This window comes from Canis lupus, chromosome 21 (assembly GCF_048164855.1).
Source record: "Canis lupus baileyi chromosome 21, mCanLup2.hap1, whole genome shotgun sequence".
In the NCBI taxonomy this organism is placed as follows: Eukaryota; Metazoa; Chordata; class Mammalia; order Carnivora; family Canidae; genus Canis; species Canis lupus.
Window position 1 is genome coordinate 48,472,198 of NC_132858.1, and position 22,058 is coordinate 48,494,255.

At 45.8% G+C, this 22,058-nt stretch overlaps 1 protein-coding gene across 3 annotated transcripts in view; it reads right to left on the reverse strand.

The window, feature by feature from the left end:
- The window catches only part of GLI3 (GLI family zinc finger 3), a 269,723-nt gene that overhangs the window by 81,180 nt on the left and 166,485 nt on the right, over positions 1–22,058 (reverse strand). For all 3 annotated transcript variants that reach the window (XM_072791651.1, XM_072791650.1, XM_072791652.1), the window contains 2 exons: positions 4,240–4,442; positions 1,034–1,180 (listed from right to left, as the gene is read on the reverse strand). In XM_072791651.1, coding sequence (XP_072647752.1) covers positions 1,034–1,180; positions 4,240–4,442 — 350 coding nt within the window. The remainder of the gene's footprint in view (positions 1–1,033; positions 1,181–4,239; positions 4,443–22,058) is intronic.

Consider the following 22,058-nt stretch of genomic DNA (forward strand, 5'->3'; position numbering starts at 1 on the left):
TATGTACTAAAAATAACTCTTTCTGATTAGGAAATGCTTTTCAGTTTTCCTCGATTAAAGGTCGTAGTGAAATATAATTGTTATTGTAAAGAAAACATATGAGGCAAAATAAACCCATGGAAAAAATGTAAAAACTAAGTCTAGGGTTTTTAAAAAAAAAAAATTTATATTTTTAAAATTTTTTTAATTTTTAATTTTTTAAAATTGATTTTTTTTAGGGATGCCTGGGTGGCTCAGTCGGTAGAGCGTCCAACTCGTGATTTCGGCTCAGGTCATGATCTCGGGGTCCTGGGATCAGGCCCTGTATTGGGCCCCCTGCTCAGCGGGGAGTCTGCTTGAGATTCCCTTTCTCCTTCCCCCTCTGCCCCTCCCCCACTCACATGTGCTCTCTCTTTCTCTCTCTAAAATAAATAGATAAATCTCTGACAAAAAATAAGAATAAGATAAAGATAAAGTTTTAAAGCCTAAAATCTAGAAAACCTCAAGGAGTGACTGGGTGAGTACATCCACGTCATCAAACACATCTGTTTTTTTTTTTTTAACTTTTTTTTTTTAATTTTTATTTATTTATGATAGTCACAGAGAGAGAGAGAGAGAGAGAGAGAGGCAGAGACACAGGCAGAGGGAGAAGCAGGCTCCATGCACCGGGAGCCTGATGTGGGATTCGATCCTGGGTCTCCAGGATCGCGCCCTGGGCCAAAGGCAGGCGCTAAACCGCTGCGCCACCCAGGGATCCCAAATACATCTCTTTTTGTTATCAGGACAATCAGGGCAGGAGACCTTTTTTACACCTGCCCAATGACAATCGTCTGCATCTTCCAGTTTGTTGGTCTCGTAGAGCTCTACAAGGAATCCCACGATGGCCAGATATGTGGAAGCTTCTTAGAAAACTGGGCAGAGCAGAGCACCAATTATTCTTCCTCCCTCCCCGGTTTCAAAAGTTAGACAACCACCTAACCTGTGCATCCATCTCTACAACCCACGAGTCAGCATCCACCACCACCAGGCTACAGGAAAGAGCCCCCTCACTTACTGTCCATGGCATGAAGATATTCCATGTGGATGGCCCCAGCGCCGGCAGTGGCAGCGGAGGGAATGATGTCTGCGTAGGGGCTGCGCTGGCCAGCCAGCAGAGCCATCTGATGATAGTATTCCGCTGGGCTGACCCCAGCATGGGGGGCTAGGAGAGAAGACAAGGGGAGTACGGTGACTACTTGAGAAAGGTCAACGCGAAACTTTTCTCGAGACTTCCCAAAGCCGTCTGCCCCGTGGCCCACGTCAAGATTCCCTTTTTATGGCTCATTCTAGGTTAAAAGCTTCTTTGACTCAAACTGTGCTTTCACTGAAGTCTACAAGGTATCTTTCACTTGAAAATCAAACCAAAGAAAAAGAAGAGAAAAAGTAAGATACATCATACAATTTTTGAGGCTTAAAGACGCAATGAAGAATTCCAAATGATTCAAGCGTATTTACGTTCTCCTTCTCACGTGTGCCCCTTCCAAATTCAATCACTCTGACATGAAATCACTGTGTGTTCACATATCTTACAGGGGTAGACAACTGAGACCCCTGTGCTATCTTCCCGGACACACTTAAAATCCTTCCCTCAGCTTCCGGCAGGAGCATGAGTCGGCTCTCATGACCTGGAGGGCCCAGGGACTAGGAATGGAAAAGCCAGTATGGTTTTAATAATGCAGGACCGGGTGATAAGCTGCAATTTGGGGTACCATAATGTTAAAGCTCCTTTCTCCCTTTTTTTTTCATTACAAAATCAGAAAGGAAATACACCTATCATTCTGGTGCAATTTACTGGCAAGAGTCAGCACTGCGAGAGTGGGATAATAATCTGTTTCCACTGCCAATCTATGTGCAAAAGCAGCAAGATACTGTGGCAGTTCTAAGGGTGGTCTCCAGATCCTCCAAGATCTGGATGCAAATCCCAGCTCCTCCTCTTCCCGCCTCCAACAGTTTGCTGGTGGCAATGAATGTGACAGCACTCGGCACCCAGCATTCCATCAGTAAAAGTTAGTTTTACAATTATCATGTAGAAATATGGGTAATCTAACAATAGGTCTGTGTATGTTTTACACGTGTTCACATGCTTCTTATACATGATAAAAATGTAGACAGAGATGCACACGAACCTCTTAGCCTACGTGTGAGAGCCATCGGGACTTGACTTTATTTGATTATTAGTTAAGATTCTTAAAAGTCAGGAAGAGGAAGGCACAGCAAACCAGTCAAAGAATGTTTTATTCATACTCATCATCAAATGCCACAGAAAACAGAAGACAAAATGCTTTAACTCGAGGTACCACTTTCCACTGGCCCAACGAAATTTCTGCAAGGCAGGCATAGCTCCAAGTCTGCTGTGAGCTGGCCTCCCTGACCTCTCTCTCCCTCTGTTCTCCGGTGTAGTCATTTCCTCCAACTCCCAACTACTCCACGGAGACGACTCTCCAGTTTTTCCCAGTGTCTCACCAAAACAGGAGAACTGACTTGGGTCTGACTGTCTTACAGTTTCATTTTTTTTTTAAAATGTGAATCTTGTCCAAATGGCACAACGTATTCCTTAGGTACCTCATAACTGTGTCCGCTGCACTGACTCAGAAAGAGGTGAGCTATTGAGGCAGTGCAGCTGCTCTTGGAAATACAACTGAGTAGATTTACTAAGAACTTTCATACAGCCTCCGACCTCTCCCCACCAGGCATGGCCAGCCCCAGGAAGGGGCTCCAGGGAGGATGTGGGCAGCGCAGGTCCCACGGATAGGAGAGATTGGTGGTGCCCTGCGCTCTGACACAAGCCCCGGTGACTTGTGGGTGTCTCTTAAGAGAACTCATAACCTGCTATTTCTTTTTTAAAATATTTTATTTATTTATTCATGAGAGACACATTGAGAGAGAGAGAGGCAGAGACACAGGCAGAGGGAAAAGCCAGATCCCTGCAAGGAGCCCGATGCGGAACTCAATCCCGGGACCCTGGGATCACGCCCTGAGCTGAAGGCACATGTTCAACCACTGAGCCCCCAGGCGTCCTGTAACCTGCTATTTCTAATTAATATGGCTTATGCAATACTGGACCTTCATTCAGACTCCAGCAATCGTGGGCAAGTGTTTGTTGGATGTGTGCAGGAGGTGGCAAATGCTCTTCCTGAATCAAAGGAGTGTTCTATAATTTGACAGTTATGGGACACACAGCTCTCATTAGAGTCTTGTGAAAAGTAATTAATTGGGAAGCTAATAGAACCAACAGGAATTTGACCCCTGAGAGCTTAAAATGAGCATCAAATATAATAAAATTAAAGCCTAAGTTTGTTTCTCTTCCCACTCCATCCCGCTTTCAGTTCTCACTGGGCACAGTCAAGGTCGGAGGGCACATGCAACAGATCTGGACTCTCATGTTCTCTAAGACTTGCTACTCAGAGTGGGGTCCACAGACCAACGCGCTGACCTCACCTGGGAGCTTTCCAGCCTGCAGAATCCCAGCGTTCCCCCAGACCCACCCCACTCCACCCCGAATCATGTCTCGTCATCATTCCCGGGTGGTCCATGCACACCGTGGAACTTGACAAGCGTGAGTCTAATGGACACATCGGTACAAACGTGCCTCTCAGACGTACAGGACAGAACAGTGTTGGTTGGAAGGCGAGCAACCTGGCTGGTTACACACGCATGTGATGTGAACAGCATCTGGGCCCCCACAAGAGGACAAGGAGCCGCAGAACGAAACTGTGGCTGGGAGCAAGGTGTCTGCAGCCAGTGAGTCCCACCCCTGCCACTTGGGAGCCAACGGGCCATGGTGCAAGTGACTTAGCCCCTCAGCTCATTGCTCTCCTCCCCTGATAATGGAGACAATGACCCCACCCTCAGGGACGTCCCCTCATGCCGAAGTGAAGCAGGCTCTGAAAGCCCTTAGCATGGGGGCACCCGGTGGCTCAGCTGGTTAAGCGTCTGCCTTCGGCTCAGGTCATGATCCCGGGGTCCTGGGACTGAGCCCCACATCGGGCTTCCTGCTCGGCGGGGAGTCTGCTTCTCCCTCTGCCCCTCATATTCTCTCTCATTCTCTCATTCTCAAATAAATAAATAAAACCTTAAAAAAAAAAAAAAAGCAAGCACTTAGCACAGCATCAAGCACATGGGAAACACCCAGCAAACATCAGAGCTGCTGCACAGCACATTCCAGGTGGGGCCAAGGTGGAAGAAGAAGGAGCTAGAAGGAAATGGTGGGGAAGGACTTACCATCCGTAGGGCTGAGCCCCCGAGCTGCCGAGATCATGGAGAGGGACGGGCTGTGTAGGGACCGGATGTAGTCCATGTAGGGGTTGATGTAGGGGTGTGGAGGGCTGAAGGGGGGTTCAGAGGCTGCAGCGGGGTTCCGGTGTGGGGAGATCCTGATGAAGGGCAGGTCCGAATACGTTGGGCTACTGGATAAAGCAGAAGGCCTGGGTGAAAGAGAAAACCAGATACAAGAGGTGTGGGTGAGACAAATCTCCACGGGCAGAGGCTGTTTTCTGCAAAGGAAAATAAGAATGAGGTTAAGTGAACTCGAAGGGTCTTGGGTAAAAGATACCAGGCGTCGATGTTTCCGATGACCTTAAAGTCATGGCGACAATGCAGGTAGGACGGTACTACACAGTGATCTGGGCAAAGGAAATGAACCTCTGAGATAGTTGACGGCACTCTGAATACAGAAAAATAAAGGTTGGCCTTGGGCTTTCCTTGGGATGAAAAATTCTAGCCGAAAAGGCATCTGATATTAAGTAGTGCTGCGATGGTATCTTCCACTTGACCTGAACATTTAGATTCACCCCTGGAAACTTACCTCTCACCATCATGGTGTTCCACTAATAGAAAGAAAGAAAGAGAGAGAGAGAGAAAGAGAGAGAGAAGAAAAAGAGAGAAAGAGAAAGAGAAAGAGAAAGAAAGAAAGAAAGAAAGAAAGAAAGAAAGAAAGAAAGAAAGAAAGAAAAAATTGCAAATGCGTGTGGTCATGCACACAGCGGAGCTGCCCAAAAATTAAGGATGCCAACTGTAAAAGTCGGTAAGAAATGTGAAATCAGACACTATTTCTTGGACTTTTCCTGCCAGGGGTTTGTGGTTTGGAGGACAGCCCGTTTCACAGATCCAGACTTCACCTTTTGGAAGACAAGCCGTCCTCTGTGAGCCAGTACCGAGCCCACCCGTCCTGCGACACTCAGCTTTCAAGTGGCACCCTGATTAGCCACGTCCAGGAATTCAGTGCTCCCGGGGCTACAAAGTTGGAAATAGAATGGGGGCGGGGGTTGATCGGGCTTGTGCCTTGGTTACGATGAGCTGATGAAGAAAAATTCTAAAACACACCTTGCTGCCACCATAGCCTGGATGGCTCCTGGGGACTCCTTCCCTGGGGACAGCGGTTGGTTTCTGGAACAGCCAGTTTGGGTATCCAGCTTCCCCCCATCCCACCCCACACACACCCCAATCACCACCACCACCACCTTGTTTCTTCTCTAATAGAAAATGTTTTGTGTGGCTAATCCAGTGAACTGGCTACGACAGGCTGGAGGCCTGTGCTCTCCGCTTCCTCGCTCGCAGAGGCCAGAAAAAAGAGGAGGCCGCGAGAGACACAGATCCCCTGAGCACTGCAAATTCCTCTTAGGCCACTGGCTTTAGGCACGACATGAAAGGGAGGGGACGAACACGTTCTCATCACGCCTCTTGAAGCAGAGGCACACGGGCCGGCCCCCAGCACCCCGTCAGGACCCAATCTTGGGAGAAGCCAGCTCCCCAAGTGCACAGCGCAGCCACTGAAAGAAATGGGGCCGCAGATCAGATCACACACTTCCTCTCAGTGGAAAATAAGGGGTTGAAATATGGGGGGGGTTGAGGAAGGTAGGACGTTCACCTGCTCTTTAGTCCTCTTTTCCACTCTGAGCTTAAAAAAGCAAAAAGTGAGGCTTTTTTTTTTAAGATTTTATTTATTTATTCATGAGAGACACAGAGAGAGAGAGAGAGAGAGAGAGAGGCAGAGACACAGGCCGAGGGAGAAGCAGACTCCACGTAGGGAGCCCAAGGTGGGACGCGATCCCGGGTCTCCAGGACTGTGCCGTGGGCCGAAGGCAGGCGCTCAACCGCTGAGCCACCCAGGGATCCCCAAAGTGAGGCTTTTTATTTGCTAATCAGATGCCACTTTTGGTGGAATAAAATTTTAAAATGCCGAGTTTTCTAAATTTCCATGCGGGCACAGTGAGAACTCCACCACCTAAGAACAGCTGTTTCTTTTTTCAAAGCCTTCGCTTGAGGCTTTCCATACCCACCCAGAAATTAGTAAAAATTACTTGCCGCTTACATCGAAATCGGCACAGCCGGTCAGCTTACCCTACCTCGGCTCTTTATGACAAGCCAAGTTAGCTCGGTCTGGTTGCTGAGATCCCGAGTTCCACTTAGGCACGCTGCTACTGTAGAGCAGGGGGATGCTCCAATTCCTTAACTCACGTTCTACTGAAAAGGAAAATCCACTTTTCCAGCCCCATTCAAAAGTAATTACTATGGGGACTATGGGTGGTTCAGTGGTGGAGCATCTGCCATGGGCCTGGGGCATGATCCCGGGGTCCTGGGATCGAGTTCCGCATCGGGCTCCCTGCACGGAGCCTGCTTCTCCCTCTGCCTGTGTCTCTGCCTCCCTTTGTGTGTCTCTCGTGAATAAATAAATAAAATCTTTTTTAAAAAATAATTACTGCAAATACAAACTTATCTGTAGATTTATGATGAGAGATCAGCACAGCAGAAAGGTGGAAAAGCAGACATTTCCAGAAATCTATGAGATGCTAGCTCTCCTAGACAAGCTCATCTCATGATCCACAACAGTACGGACTACAGACCAGTGAGGGCAGTGGCATATGTTACTGGGTTTTTTTCCTTTTAGACAAAAATCATAACCTGTAATTTTTCTGAAATCCAGAATTGACAAGGGTAGTAAGAATATTCCTAGAAGCCTAGCTTCCATTTGAAGAATCATGCATGGGGTGGAGGGCGGGGGGGATCAGCATCCAGAACAACATGAAAATTATGGAGGTGGGACGGGGCAGTCACCAATCCCAAAGACACAGGGAGCCAGGAGCCAGGAGAGGCTTCCCAGGATGTCTGACATCTGCACCTGCCCTCACCCACTTGACCCACTCCCATGAACATAACTGTTACAGGAGCAGCCACGAGTGAGGAATCGACCTGGTCGCAGTGTCCCTGCAGGACACCAGGGCCCCGCCCTCCCTGACGCTCCCGAAAGGAGTCATAGCAAGGAAGAGGGCTGGTTCTTCGTGGAGGTGAAGTCTGAACCTTCACCCACTATGGTGAAGGTCACATTCATGCACGCCCCTCCCAGGACATGATGTTGAGGGGACAGGGGGTCACCGATTTGCAAATGATGGGATAAGACATGCCTCCAGACAGGAATGGAAATAAGAAAGCTGTAAGCTGATTGCCCGAAAGTCACAAAGCATCTAGTACTCCAAGGCCAGCCGTCCCCAGGGGACTAATAGGAAAATGCTTAATAAGGGTCACCCAGCAAGTGGGCCACCAGGAGTCCTGGGGACAGGGGAGTCCGACCCCCACAACAGTGGTACCCCGGGAGGGTGCGGAGCTAGCTATGTGACCTCACATGCGAGGCCCAGCCTCTTTTACTCCTTTATGGTACAATGGGGAGGATTCCGACCTCCTGGGAGGCCTGGCAAGTTCATCTAAGTAGAGCCTCGTGTACTGAGCCTGGCATCAAATAAAGGCTCAAGGCAGGCACACATACAGATTATGCTCCACTCCTAACACAGACACACATATAATCCAGACGTGTGCACGTGTGTATGCACACACACATATAAATACACCCCAGACATATACGTACACACAAATAGACACGCGTGCACGTTAGGGATGGCAGACACAGCAGACTAGGAGATTTTCCTACACTGAAATACTGGAACCCTCTTTTCAAAGCATACCGTGTGGCACAACCATTCCTGTCTGCTCTGTTCCCCGACCCGACCGCGCCTTGGAAACACCTCCTTGGATTTCCACGTAAAATCACAGAACCACACGAGGTGGTTAAAACACAAACTCAGCAAACAAGTGCAAGAGGTTTGAAAAACCTGGATGTGAATTTAGCCTGGCACTGACTGTCACTCCAGATAAGCTGCCTTATACACCCAACAGCAACAATAACTCCCTCTCGGGGCTGCCACCACCGCGAGGTGCACTGGGCACTCAGTAAAAGGTGGTGCTAGTTGAGGGTCTTGGTGGCTGACAGACCCAGGGGCTCCCGGGTGGCTCAATCAGGTGAGCGTCTGCCTTTGGCTCAGGTCATGATCCCGGGGTCCTGGGGTCGAGCCCCACGTCAGGCTCCCTCCTCAGCAAGGAGTCTACTTCTCAGTCTCCCTCTGCCTCTCCCTCTGCTTGTGCTCTCTCTCTCTCTTAAAAAAAGAAAAAAAATCCAAAAAAACTTCTTTGTGTGCATGACTCTAAACTCAGCAAAGAAAAGTCCACATGGCAAGACTTTTGGAGGCTCATTTCTAATTTTCTTGCTGCTCCAAATTCTTGGCAGCTAGATCATCTATCAGTTTTAAGCAGTGAAGCATATCTGAGAGGGCAGGGCAGGTGCTAAACGAAACAGGTGGATGTGTTCACTGTCGTATGGAAGCACCACGGAAGATTATGATCAGAGGGTCAGATTCTGTTGGAGGAGGAGATGCTGAGAAGTGTGGAAAAGGCACCCACAAAATCTTCCACACAAATGACATACATTATTTCGCAAACGATCATAAACTTGACCTGGTCAAGATCTGCCAAGCTCGCTAAAGATCTTCACTGAGGATTACAGCACCACCTGGGAGAGAAATCCCAGGTGTCCCTTCCTTGGTTTGCAGATTTAGTAGATACACAGGGATGGAACTGAAGACTGCGGTTGGTTCCTGTGCCCTTCTCTGCTCTCTCCTGGCCTTGGAGCCGTGCGTGGCTTAGTCACTGAAGGTGGCACAAACCATGGAGAGAAAAACCAAAACAGGAAACATTCTGGGAAGAACCCTGACCCCCAGGACCGCATGGAGAACAGAGATTCCGTGCTGGTTATGTTGTAGCCAAAGGGCATAGAGATATGCTTGTGACCCTCCAAACTAAATCATACAAACTACTGTCTGGAAAAAAAATAAAATAAATAAATAAATAGATAGATAGATAGATAGATAGATAAATAAATAAATAAATAAATGAATGAATGAATGAATGAAAGAAAACCCTACTGTCTGGGAACCAGATGCCCCAACTGCAGAGGGCTGTCAGGACCCAGCGGAGGGGAGCCCTGATGTCCCATGACCTCTGCACGCTGGCTCGTGTGTGCAGGGCCCGGCGCACCCCCTCAGGGAGGACGTCCCCTGTGCCACTTCCCCCCATCTGCTCTTCCGAGGCCACGAGGACCCAGGGAGCGGCTGTCAGCGTGGCTCCGTATTGCCCGGCAGAGAAATGCAGCATACCCTCGGACAAGAAGGAAGGTGAGGATCATCTTGGTGTTCTCCCAAAAGACTATACAGCAATATAAAAAGTTGTTTTTGGGGAGGTAATTTGACTTCAGATTATTATTATTATTATTTTGACAAAGTCCTGCCAATAGATTATGGTGAAAAAAAAAAGTAGAGGATTCTTATTCGAGCATTTTTCTAAACAGTATCCTATGATAACCTTAAAAAACAAAAGCACATAGTGCAGAGAATAACTGGACTTCTTAGTTAGAATGAAATATCATTATATAATCTGATTTGTTACTGCCTTTTCATCTATCTTATTGGGTTACTAAAACGCCAAGATTAAAATCACAGAATTTAATCACCTGCATTACCCATTATGAGAGCATTAAACCAGGTTTATACGCTGGATGATTACAATCACACTTGCATTGCCTGGGACACTGGAAAAGTACACGTGCTCCTTGCACCTTCACATGAGGGCTCGAACTATCAGAAGACTGAGATGTTGGGGTTTTTATTACGTAACAAGTTTATTTTTTGTTTAATTCTGTTCTTCGTATAACAAGTAGATACTCTTCATATTCAGGAAGTGGCCTAACAGAGAACAAAGGGGAGTTATCCCTTATAATGTATTTTTCACCAACTATTTAATTATTCAATAAGCACAATTTTAATAAATCACAACGTATAATAAAAATTAGCTTTCCATCCAGGGAGGGAAACAAATAACAGAAACGTCCACAGTTAATACGCCAGGCACAGCCAGAAATTTGCACAATCCTGGACTTCATCTCCTCCTCTGTTCAAGGGCGAGCTTCCAGATAACCTGTGACCCAGAAGCATCCTGCAACCCTGAAATGTGCAGGTGGTTGTGCTGGTCACTTGCCATTTGCCAGCCTCACCCCTGCAACCACTGCATGCCCAGGAAGGCTGGGCCGCAGGGCCTGACGTGGAGGGCCGACTCTCCCCCTCTGGACTCTACTAATGAGATGCACGGGCAGGAGCTAAGGCGGAGGGAAGAGTCAAGGCGTTTATTCCACTTACTTCCTCTTGCTGGCTGGAGCTGTGCTGGTGGCATTTCAATGCCCACGGCCACGGCTCTGGAAGCGTGAGCCCTTCCTAGGATCTAGTCTTCGCTGAATCACTCTTCCCTCCCTACACACCTTCAGATGAGGGGTGGTAACCACTTCCAACTTGGGCTAGTCCTGGGGGCTTTTATGGTCACTTTGGGGTTCTTTAGCCTTGCCCACCCCCGTGTAACACCTGCTCCATTAAATTGCCACAGCCCTGCCGATAAGATGGTTTCATTGCACATCCTAGTGTCATCATCTTTACAGCTAAAGAGTATTTCCCCCAAATGTATAACTGGCTCCAGCCTTGTGCAAACTTACCATGTTGGATTTTAGGGTTTAAAAACTACATGTGGGGTTCCCCACCTGGGTGGCTCAGTGGGTTGAGCATCTGCCTTTGGCTCAGGTCATGATTTCCAGGTCCTGGGATTGAGCCCTCATCGGGCTCCCTGCTCAGCAGAGGAGTCTACTTCTCTCTCTCTCTCTCTCTCTCTCTCCTTCAGCCCCTCCCTACCGCTTGTTCTCTAAGTCAATAAATAAAATCTTAAGAAAAATAACTACACTGATGAATATTCCAGTATGTTCATTTGATATACATTTTATGGAAAATCCACTTACTTAGGATTCCCGTTTGATTTCAGAACTTGGAGGAAGTTCAGCAAACATACTATCTGATCATTTAGTCTTTGCTTTCAAAGAGTTCATAGCCAAATAGAATGAAAGGCATACACACGTGAGTATCTCTAAGAGCAAATGCTTTCTCAAGAATCAGAAGGCACCAACGGGAGGCTTCCAGGATGCATGGTGGTCACAAAGAATATGGAACGTGAATGGGACTGCAAAATGTACATATGATTTGAATAGAAGTGGACACTGAAGAGGAAGGTTAGAATATTGTTAATCATACACATTAATGCTAGGGTGCTGAGTATTATCCTAAATATATATATATATTTTAAAGATTTTATTTATTTATTCATGAGAGAAACAGAAGGAGACAGAGACACAGGCAGAGGGAGACGCAGGCTCCCTGCAGGGAGCCCGATGCGGGACTTGATCCCAGGACCCCAGGATCACACCCTGTGCCAAAGGCAGGTGCTCAACTGCTGAGCCACCCAGGTGTCCCTCTTACATATAAAATTTAAGAGTTATAGTTCATTTCTTTAACATAAAACAAGAGAAATACTTGTGTTTTTGGTAATTCATCATTTCAAAGGATTTTTAAGAATGACTTTCTTATTTTTATTTTCTCCTTATGTCTGAGTATAAAAGGAGTTTGCATCCATAAATGGAAACGTTGAGATTATTGTGAAGGAACACTAAGAAACAGTTATTCCTTATGTCCCAAGCTATTTGGGTTGAACCAATGTCAATATTTCAACATAATTAGTATGAGCATTTTGGGGGGCACTATGCACATCTTACATAGTCAAATAAATTCAATATATTTGAATTATATTTCTCCCTCAATATTAAAATATTTCTCTAATATCATTTAAGAAACTCTACACAAACATCACCAATAAGTGCAATGTAGATGAAAACCATCATTAGCGATCACTGACCATCCACAGAATGTCTAAAATTTCAAAAAGGGGCAGTGGCAAGTGTTGATGAGGATTTGGATCAACAGGAACTCTCCAACAATGTGAGTGTGAGCCAGTGCAACCCCTTTGGAAAACAATTGGGCATTAGGAACTCACATGAATGCACACCCTATGGTCCAGGCATCCCTTTCCTTGGTGTAGCCACAATAGTCGTGTACACACATGAGCTACAATCTACTAGACTATTCAGAGCAGTGTTATTCACTCATGTTAAAATTGGAACCAACCAAGCATCTATCAACAGTAGAATGGGGGGGGGGGCACCCAGCTGGCTCAGTTGGTAGAGCGTGCAACTCTTGATCTCAGGGCTGTGACTTCAAGCCCCATGCTGGGTGCAGAACTTACTTAAAAAAAATAGAATCTTAAAACAAATGAATAGTGGAATGGGTAAATGATTCATACAACAAAATAGTGAACAGCTATGAAAATGAACATGGGTGGCTCAGAAGTTGAGCGTCTGCCTTCAGCTCAGGGTGTGATCGGGGTCCTGGGATCGAGTCCCACATTGGGCTCCCCATAGGGAGCCTGCTTCTCCCTCTGCCTGTGTCTCTGCCTCTCTCTCTGTGTCTCTCATGAATACATCTTTAAAAAAAAGGGGGGGGGGAATCCCCGGGTGGCGCAGTGGTTTGGTGCCTGCCTTTGGCCCAGGGCGCGATCCTGGAGACCCGGGATCGAATCCCACATCGGGCTCCCGGTACATGGAGCCTGCTTCTCCCTCTGCCTATGTCTCTGCTTCTCTCTCTCTCTGTGTGTGACTATCATAAATAAATAAAAACTTAAAAAAAAAAAAGAAAAGAAAATGAACAAACTGCACTGTGAACAAAGTACAAAATCTCATAATGTTGAGCAGAAGAAGCCTGGCACAAAAAGAGGATAATACACTGTATGATCCCATTTATGTAAAGGTCGATAACAGACAGATCTAAATGTTAGCTTTAGGATAGTCAGGATAATGTTTATCCTGGTTAGGTGGATAAGTGTATAAGGAGGGCTTCTAGGGCACTGGTGTATTTCTAGATTAGTAGTTAGTTAGTAGTTAGAGGTTTTCACTCTGCGATAACTCATTATACTTCATTGAGCTATATGTGTACATTTTGTGTACTTTTCTGTTTGTGTCCTATTACTACCATTTTTTTTAAAAAAAGGATACATACATTTATATGTGTCAAATATATCAACATTTTTCACAGTGGCTTCAACCGTTTCCATTAAATTCAGATAATCGAAGAGATACACACGTGTATTTTTCAAAATTTGCAAATCATTGATGATTAAAAATACCATAAATAAAAATATATATACTGCTGTTAAGCAGACAGTGTAGTTGACACATTAGTGTAAACGATGAGAGATGGGCTTCCATAACGTTAATTCTGGGGGAAGAAAGGCCCTGCTAAGCCAACCAGAGGGAGAGACCAAGGGAATATCTCCAATCCCTGTCAGTCATCTCCTTCGGCAGCCAAAACTATGTTCTACAGGTATCACGTGAATAATGCAACGGTTTGTGGCTAACTTTGATCTTATTCCCTCCTGGGAAGACTGCAAAAAAAATAATTTGACAAAATTCACCTCCATTCTGTACTATAAACATAATTTTTACTAACAGATCGAGATCTCATGGTCAGGAAAATCGTCAAAGAATTTAAAAAGAAAGGCCACTCAAAGGGCACAGCATAGGCAATACAGTTGATGGCATTACAATTACGTCACATGGTGCCAGAGCGTAGCTACGCTTGTGGTGAGCCCTGCGAAGGTACAGAGTTGTCCAGTCACTACATTGAGCACCTGAATCTAATGTAACAATGTGGGTCAACTCTACTCAAATAAAAACTAATAATAAAATAAAATAAAAAATCTATTCAAGGGGATCCCTGGGTGGCGCAGCGGTTTGGCGCCTGCCTTTGGCCCAGGGCGTGATCCTGGAGACCCGGGATCGAATCCCACATCGGGCTCCCGGTGCATGGAGCCTGCTTCTTCCTCTGCCTGTGTCTCTGCCTCTCTCTCTCTCTGTGACTATCATAAATAAATAGAAAAAAAAAAATCTATTCAAGTAACTACAATAACAAGAGTTCTTAACAGATATATCATTGGTTCAAGTAAACAACTGGAGCTAAACGACCACGTCCCATAGTATGAGTCTTCGTTGGGTCCCAACTCTTGGAAAAAGACACCCAGTGAGTGTCTGTAACGGTTTACAAACAAGGGCAGAACAGAGAGAGCCAGGCTGGAAGCAGGATCTCTGATCCAAATGGCAGCTGACAAACCAGTTCCTAAATAACCTGTCATCAGTTTTGAATAATTCAGTTCCATGAATGCAGAGTGTATTTACTTCTTTTTTAAAGATTTATTTATTTATTTACTTACTTATTTATTTATTCATGAGAGACACAGAGAGAGAGAGGGGCAGAGACACAGGCAGAGGGAGAAGCAGGCTCCATGCAGGGAGCCCGATGCGGGACTCGATCTCGGGACCCCGGGGTCACGCCCTGAACCAAAGGCAGATGCTCAACTGCGGAGCCACCCGGGCGTCCCTGCAGAGTGTATTTAAATTATTATTTTTAGCAGCCTCTTTCGCTGCCCTATTAGACTCCAAATATTCCATACAAAGGTGTACTTCTTTTTCCAATGTGTAATAAATACAAAAAGCCATCTTCTTTATCTTCTTCCCCCAATTACTCTACAGTTTGTGAGAATAATAAAACCATTTAAAAAATTAAATTATGTGGGTTTTGAATTAATACAATGTATAATGTTATATTTTAATATGTAACGTGCGTGTTATATGTTACCAGGTTATTTATAATAGAATTAATGCAAATATAAGGACTAACTGTTAGAAGAACTAATATGTTGTATTTTCCTTCACAAAGTCCACAGAGATATGGCTTTGATGAGAAAACCACTCTGGCTCCCCCGTGCACAGGTTCAGGTGTCCAGCTGTGATTCTTTTCCTGACCTGACGCCTGGCAGATGGAGGGACGGAGAGCTGTTCTCAGCAGTCAGCCTCTGGAGCATTTAATGGGGCCCTGTTTTCTAGAGAGCTTCCCACTGGTTTGTGGTGACACAGCAAATGACACTGTCTTTTTCTCCACCTTCCCTAACACAACAGGTTGTCCCTTTGAACAGTCAGGATGCTCTCTCTTTCTCCATGGGGCAAGCCACGGGGGCGGGAGGCCAGTCCAGCCAGGCCCAGCCAGGGCTCCAGGGGCCCTCCCGTCTCACTGCTCCCCCCCACCCCACCCCACCCCACACACCGGCCCCTTTCTCTCCCTGCAGCAGGTCCATGTCACCAGGCCTAAGACAGGTGTGACGCTGGGTGAAGATCTTTAAAAGTCTGCTTTGCTCCAAGCTCCTCAGGCCTGGATGGAAGCAAAGCAGTGCTGTAGTGTTCAACTGTCAGCAAGAAGGTATGCATGGAGCTTCGAGCCTGGCTCTGTCCCACGGGAAGGTCTCAGGAAATGCTGGTCCTGACGACCAACACGTTCCTGGCTGCTGCTGTCAGTACTAGAGCTCTGGGTTGGGTAAGGCCAAAGTCACCCAGCTTCTGTGGCCTCCTCGTGTCCTGACTCCCTAGCACCCCAAAGGACGGGAGCTGTTCCGCAGCCAGGGTGAGCCAACGACCTGACACCCCAGGTGTCACTTAGAAGCACCCCATGTCACCTCTCGTGGCACAGCAAAGAAACTACTGACTTGACTTGACCTTAGTAAAATGAACAGGGTTTCTCCTCTCTAGAAAGTAAACTCAAGGGCATGGTTATTCTTGGTTTTAGTTCAAAAATTCATTGCTATGAGAAAAGAAAAAAAGAGGGGGCGGGGGCGGGTGGTGGACAAAAATCTCAAAGTCTGATTTCTCTGACATTCCTGCCAATTTTCCATTCATTCTAACAGACCTTATTTTTTTGGAATCTAATGAATTACCAATTCTATCCAAAAGCAGCATTCAAAGGGGCAAAGTAGTGTTCTTTTCCAAAAAGAAAACACACAGCAGAATAGAAAGAAACTGGGACACAATAGTGTGGGTGACTTGGCACAGGCCTAAGTCCCGTAAACTAAGTATCCAGAAAAACCCCAGGCCACGTGGCATTTGTTCACTGCTGTTAGGTTTTCTGATAATGTCGAGTCCTATCAACCATCATACATTCTTTGGGACGGACTTTTGGATTTGAACCGTGATACCCACCAGGTATAAAGAGAAAGGACCAGAAAAAAAAAAATTCAATTTGAACTGAAACTCAATTAGAACACAAGAAATTCAGTTAGAACTGCTGGATTTAACCAACTCAACAAACAAGTGTCTGTGGCTTTTATGTCATTTACTTGGAAATTTGAACAATTTACAGTAAAGAGGCATTTCATAAATCTTGAGAGCCCAAAGCCAGGATCTGTTATTGAAGTGAGAGGTCACCCAGCAGGAGGCTTCAGATACTGGATGGAAATAACTAGAAACAGGAAGTTAGCTTCCAACAGTTTTAATCCTTGCTTCATGTTCGATCCTCTTGCAGGTGGTATGGGGGAGATTTCTACCCAAGACAAGGGAGCATCTGGAATTCTGAGCCAAGAAGAGGATGAGGCTTCTGTTTTAATTTCTACTTTAATGGGTTACCTCAAGAACCAGCTAGAAGATCCCTCCTCTGGCACGCTGAGCTTAGGTTTGCCTTCCACTAGCCGGTGTGGACTTTTTCCATGTTGCATCACCATCACAGTCCTCAAAATTATTATTATTACTATTAACCACTGACTAGTGTCTTCTCAGGGTTGTTTCTTATGCTCACTGACTCATACTCTCCATCGCTCTTTAAATCATCCTTATTTTAAGGGATCGTAGGGACGTCCAACAAGGGGCCATTATTAATTATCTAAATGGCTCTCCTCCAGAACAACATCCCCGAGATTTGCTAGGGCCCTCTGGCCTAGTAAAGGTAAAATAGTGGGCCCTTTTAGTTTGGCAGGCTATTTAGATTTCACTGGCAACAGACCTTGTAGGACTCAACTGCGTGCTACGAGTCTCAATATTCCGGAAGTTTGACCCCTGGGAAGGTATCAAACTTTTCAAAAAGAAATTAAATAAGGCAAAGGAGTGTATCTAATGAACCAGGGAACAATTTGTCTACGTCACTCACAGGAAGGAAGCATTAACGCCCATGTAAGGAGATAAGAAGTTCCCAGGATTCTGGTTCTCCTGGCTTCAGAGCACTTTGTCCCAGGCACACGGAGGAACATCATGGAAAAACAGACACGGAGCCTGGTGCCTGGGTAAGGGCCCAAGAGGTCTGCGACTGCATCCCTGTCTTCACAGTGAAAACGGAGTCAAGTGAACCGAAATGTTGAAAGGACAGGCTGGAATTACCCGATCATAGTACCCTTGGAGAACCGGCCTAGGGCCACACACGTCCCCCATACGGCTCTTAGGGCTTTCCTTGGCCCACTGGGAAAATGTGAGCCTTGGGCAGAGATGATTTCCATCCCAGCCACCAGGTTTAAAGTCTCTTTGGTCCCACAATCCAAACGTTTCTACGATTTAAATCATTTGTCCCTGCCTGCCATTGATTAGCTCTGACATCTAATGTTATACCGTCTGCCCCTTGAATAAAGTTTTGCTGAAAATTTAGGGACTCTCTAGTTGAGTGTCCCACAAATGAGATCTCATTTTCTTTCCTTCCTCCCCGTCTGGAATGGCATATTCCATCACCACAGCGACTCACGTCCCCCCCGGGCCGCTGTGGACTTCAACTTTGCTATTACTCCCAGGAGAAATGAAAGGGTCTGGTTTTATGCTGATTGGATTTGGAGGGTGATTGATTAGAAAAAAGTGGGACCACGTAGCCAGGCCAAAAGCTCAGAACTGAGCCACAGCTTAGACACTAAAGGAGCTTTTTTACCAGTGAGTTCACAGCTATTAGATATTTTTATATTAACAACACTTCTCCCATCCAGGTTTGTGCATTTTATCTTTATTCTTTCAAATCCTGAAATTGCTTGGATAAGAGGGAGGGCTTATATATTATACACACACAGACACACACACACAGACACACAGACACACACACATTTCTAAGAGCAGCCTGAACTTTTAGGCGAAATTGAAGAGGCTTTGTGTCAAGTACAGCTAAATCCAGCCTTTTCCATATCAAGCCTCTGCTAGAAAATTACTGTGCAGATGATAAGGCAGAAAGATATAATAAAAAGTGACTCTACTCAATTTACACTGCAATATTGGTATGACTGAATATTTTTCATTCAGGGGCCTGATAAAATCGCTAAACTGTATTGCAGATAAATAAAGGAGGCTTCTGTCAAGAATAAACACCATTAATCATGAAGTCTTACCCTCGGAGAGCCTGTGCTATGCATCTGCACAAATACACCAACAGCACCGGCACGCAACACATGCTTCCCTCCTTTACAGGGTTCCAGGCTGAAGCTGTCCTTCCTTGCATTTTGTAGGATTCAGTTAGCAATAGCATTTCCCAAACACTGTCTACATTTTAACTTTATAGCCCCGCAACCAGGTCCATTATTATAACATTTAGGAAAAATTGGCTGTGCTCTTGGGGGGAAAAAAATGAACTTGACAATGAAACAATTTTTTCCTGCTGACTACAGACCTACAGACACAATACGTATGTGCAATCTATGAGATAGACTGTATTTCATCAAAGCGAAGATGCTATTGATCTAAAGACACGATATTATTTTAGGTACCACTAAAAATGACAATACTTAACACTTGCCATTTTTGCTTTCTACTTACTAAAAGGGGGCTTTGAGACTTAGTCCCACATAGGTTTTTATCATGTAGCACTCTAGCACTGGCCCAGCAAGGAAAATATAAGACAAAAGAATTTCATTCGGAGATCCTCGAAACTTCCTCACGAACACCTCTTCACCAACAGCCACGGTGAAACACTACAGATCATAAGACACGCTCCAGTTTCAGAGCTGGGAAAAGGATGCACCAACTTAGCATAGATGTAAGTATGGAAGTATAACAGGTACATATTAGGTAATTCTGCTATTTGTCAAATATCTGTGACGTACCAGACACTGGTCGAAGTACCAGCAATCTGCTCCTTCACTGAGTTCCTGATCTAAAATGGGGTTGGATGATGACACTGGGCTTGCATAGCAGAAATACCTAAATACCGAAGCTGGATTCAAACCCAGTCTATGATTTTAAACACAAAGGAAAACTATCCCAAAACAAACACAGGTATGTGCATATAGGCTCCCTTACATTTATATTTTAAGATTATTGAGGCTCTTAATGGAACCAATGGCATGGCTTTCCAGTTATCTTTTTATTCCAAAGGCACCCCGTCTGAACTTATATTCAAATAGCTCTTATGTGCTGGTGGCACCTCGAGGTGCAAAACATCACTTAGAAAGTATGAGAGAGGGGATCCCTGGGTGGCGCAGCGGTTTGGCGCCTGCCTTTGGCCCAGGGCGCGATCCTGGAGACCCGGGATCGAATCCCACGTCGGGCTCCCAGTGCATGGAGCCTGCTTCTCCCTCTGCCTGTGTCTCTGCCTCTCTCTCTTTCTCTGTGTGTGACTATCATAAATAAATAAATTAAGAAAAAAAAAGAAAGTATGAGAGAGCGTGGGGGCATGCCCTGGGTATGGGCAAGATGCTCACAGCAGATGCTCACGTAAGGAGAGGCAAGAGACAAAAATGACAGGAGGGCGTATATGTATTAGGGCCGCGGTGTTTTCATATTCTATTCCTATTCCTATTGCCCACACGCAAGGGAAAAACAAGGGGAATAGACCTAAACTTGCCGATGACAACGGGATGTTAAGAAGGGATCTTATAGATCATTTATTCCAACTCTTGTCCCTCTCAGATGAGAACAAGGAGGCCCAGAGAAGTCAGAGAAAGTATTCAAGAATCCAGTGAATTCGTGGCAGAGCTGAGAATGGGACTTCGCTGGGGCCTACACTTACTTTGAAAATAACTTATAAACTGATTTTAAGAAGAGATCATCAGAAGCCATATGCCAACGGAGTTATATTTGAATTTTCTGAAATTACACTTAGAAACCCAAGAAAACAGCATTATCATGGGCTAATGTAACGAACATTGTTTTCCGGGATGCTCAGAGGTGATTACTGAGCGAAAGTGTAATCCAGTCCTGCTTCTAAGGGAGGCCTAATTGTGTTGCACAGGAAGTATTATGGCAGCTGTGTTTCAGCTCATTGGGGGATCTGTTTTCAGAGCCCACTCCAAGGAGAAAGGGCCTCTTCTAGACAAGAGAGGTTAACTCCCACCTTCCCGACAAATCCTCCCTGCCTGAAGAAGAACCTTGATCCCACAGAGTGAATGCATATAGTTGCAAAAGAGAAGACTAACGAGGGCCCCTCCCAGAAAGTCTATGGCACACAGTTTATGGCCATCGCCAGGCTCACAAAGATCAGAGACCCGGTTCAAACCAGGCCCAGCAAAAAGAGAAGAGGATCTCGAGGAACCAGAACCACGCCGGGCCACACTGTCGGGGGCCTTCCCCAGTTCACTAAGGAAGAGCTTCTGTATATAGAGAGGAATTTATACTGCATACAATTTTCATCACAGGTTGTATGGTCAATAGGTTCCAGCAAGCTCCTGGGTCTTCAGTTGGGAGGTTCTGAGTCAAAACTACTTCCAGACACACAATCAAGAAATGCAGGCTCCCAGTTGGGTGCAGCGCACCCCACCTGCCTGTGAAGAGTCCAGATGCTCACGCATAAAAGAATGAATTCATACAGAACCCATGTTCACTCAATGGGTGAACAGACCAGATCTCTGATAGAATTTTGTTTTACTTTTTTTAAGATTTATTTACTTATTTATTTAAGAGACAGGGAGAGAGACAGAGACAAAGAGCATGGACGGTGGGATTAGCGGTGGAGGGAGAGGGAGAGGGAGAAGCAGACCCCCCCCCCATTGAGCAGGGACCCTGACACGGGACTCGATCCCAGGACCCCTGAGATCATGACCTGAGCCAAAGGCAGACGCTTAATCGACTAAGCCACCCAGGTGCCCCAAGAATTTTGTTTTTAAGATAGCTAAAGTTTGTTCAATGGTATCACAGCATTTTATGGTTACCTAAAATGAAGGTATAACTTATTAAACAGACATTTAATCTTTATTAACAGAGGTTTAAAAAACTGTAACTCCTAAGTTCGCTAATCGTCCCTCTCTGTCTCGAGTCATAAACCAACACTTCAGAAAATGACATCTGTGCACAAGAAAATAGAATGGCCAGGATTAAGACTATCTGAATAATTTTTATTACTATTGTTCCTTATTTCTACACAGATGGAGGTGCATTTTATGCAAATGATGACGAAATCCCTCCAAAAAGTAAATTTAACTTAAATGGTGCTAATGGGCTCTCTGGCTCCCCGGGCAGGACCACTTCAGTCCCTGAAGATTTAAATGTTCAGTGCAGTGCCCCGCACCACCTCCACGCCCACCGAGCGGAAACCAAGTGACCTGAACCCCAGCGCTGATTCAACAGCAGCTCTGCTGCTGCCCTGGAGCGCCGCGCCACCCTCTCACTAATGAGGCTACTGGTGTCTTTGGGCGTCCACGTTAGGGGCACTTCGGAAGCCCCCTGCCTGGCACAGACCCACGGCAGGTCGAACCGGTGGACTAATCACACAGGCCGGAATCAAATGGGCTGGAAGAATCTGGAAACTTGTGGCTCCCAGGAATGCAATTCATGCAGAAAAGCGTTGTCAGAGCAAGGCCAGGGAACCTCGTGGGAAGAAAGCAAAATAAACAGTTCAACAAAGAAAACAAAGAAGGGCCAATAGCCTTTTCTAAAGCTTGAGTACACTGAGCCTTCAGTGGGGACCTCGGACAAAGGCCTCATCAAAGGACGCCCTTGCAAAGCAAACAGACCAAGAAGGATG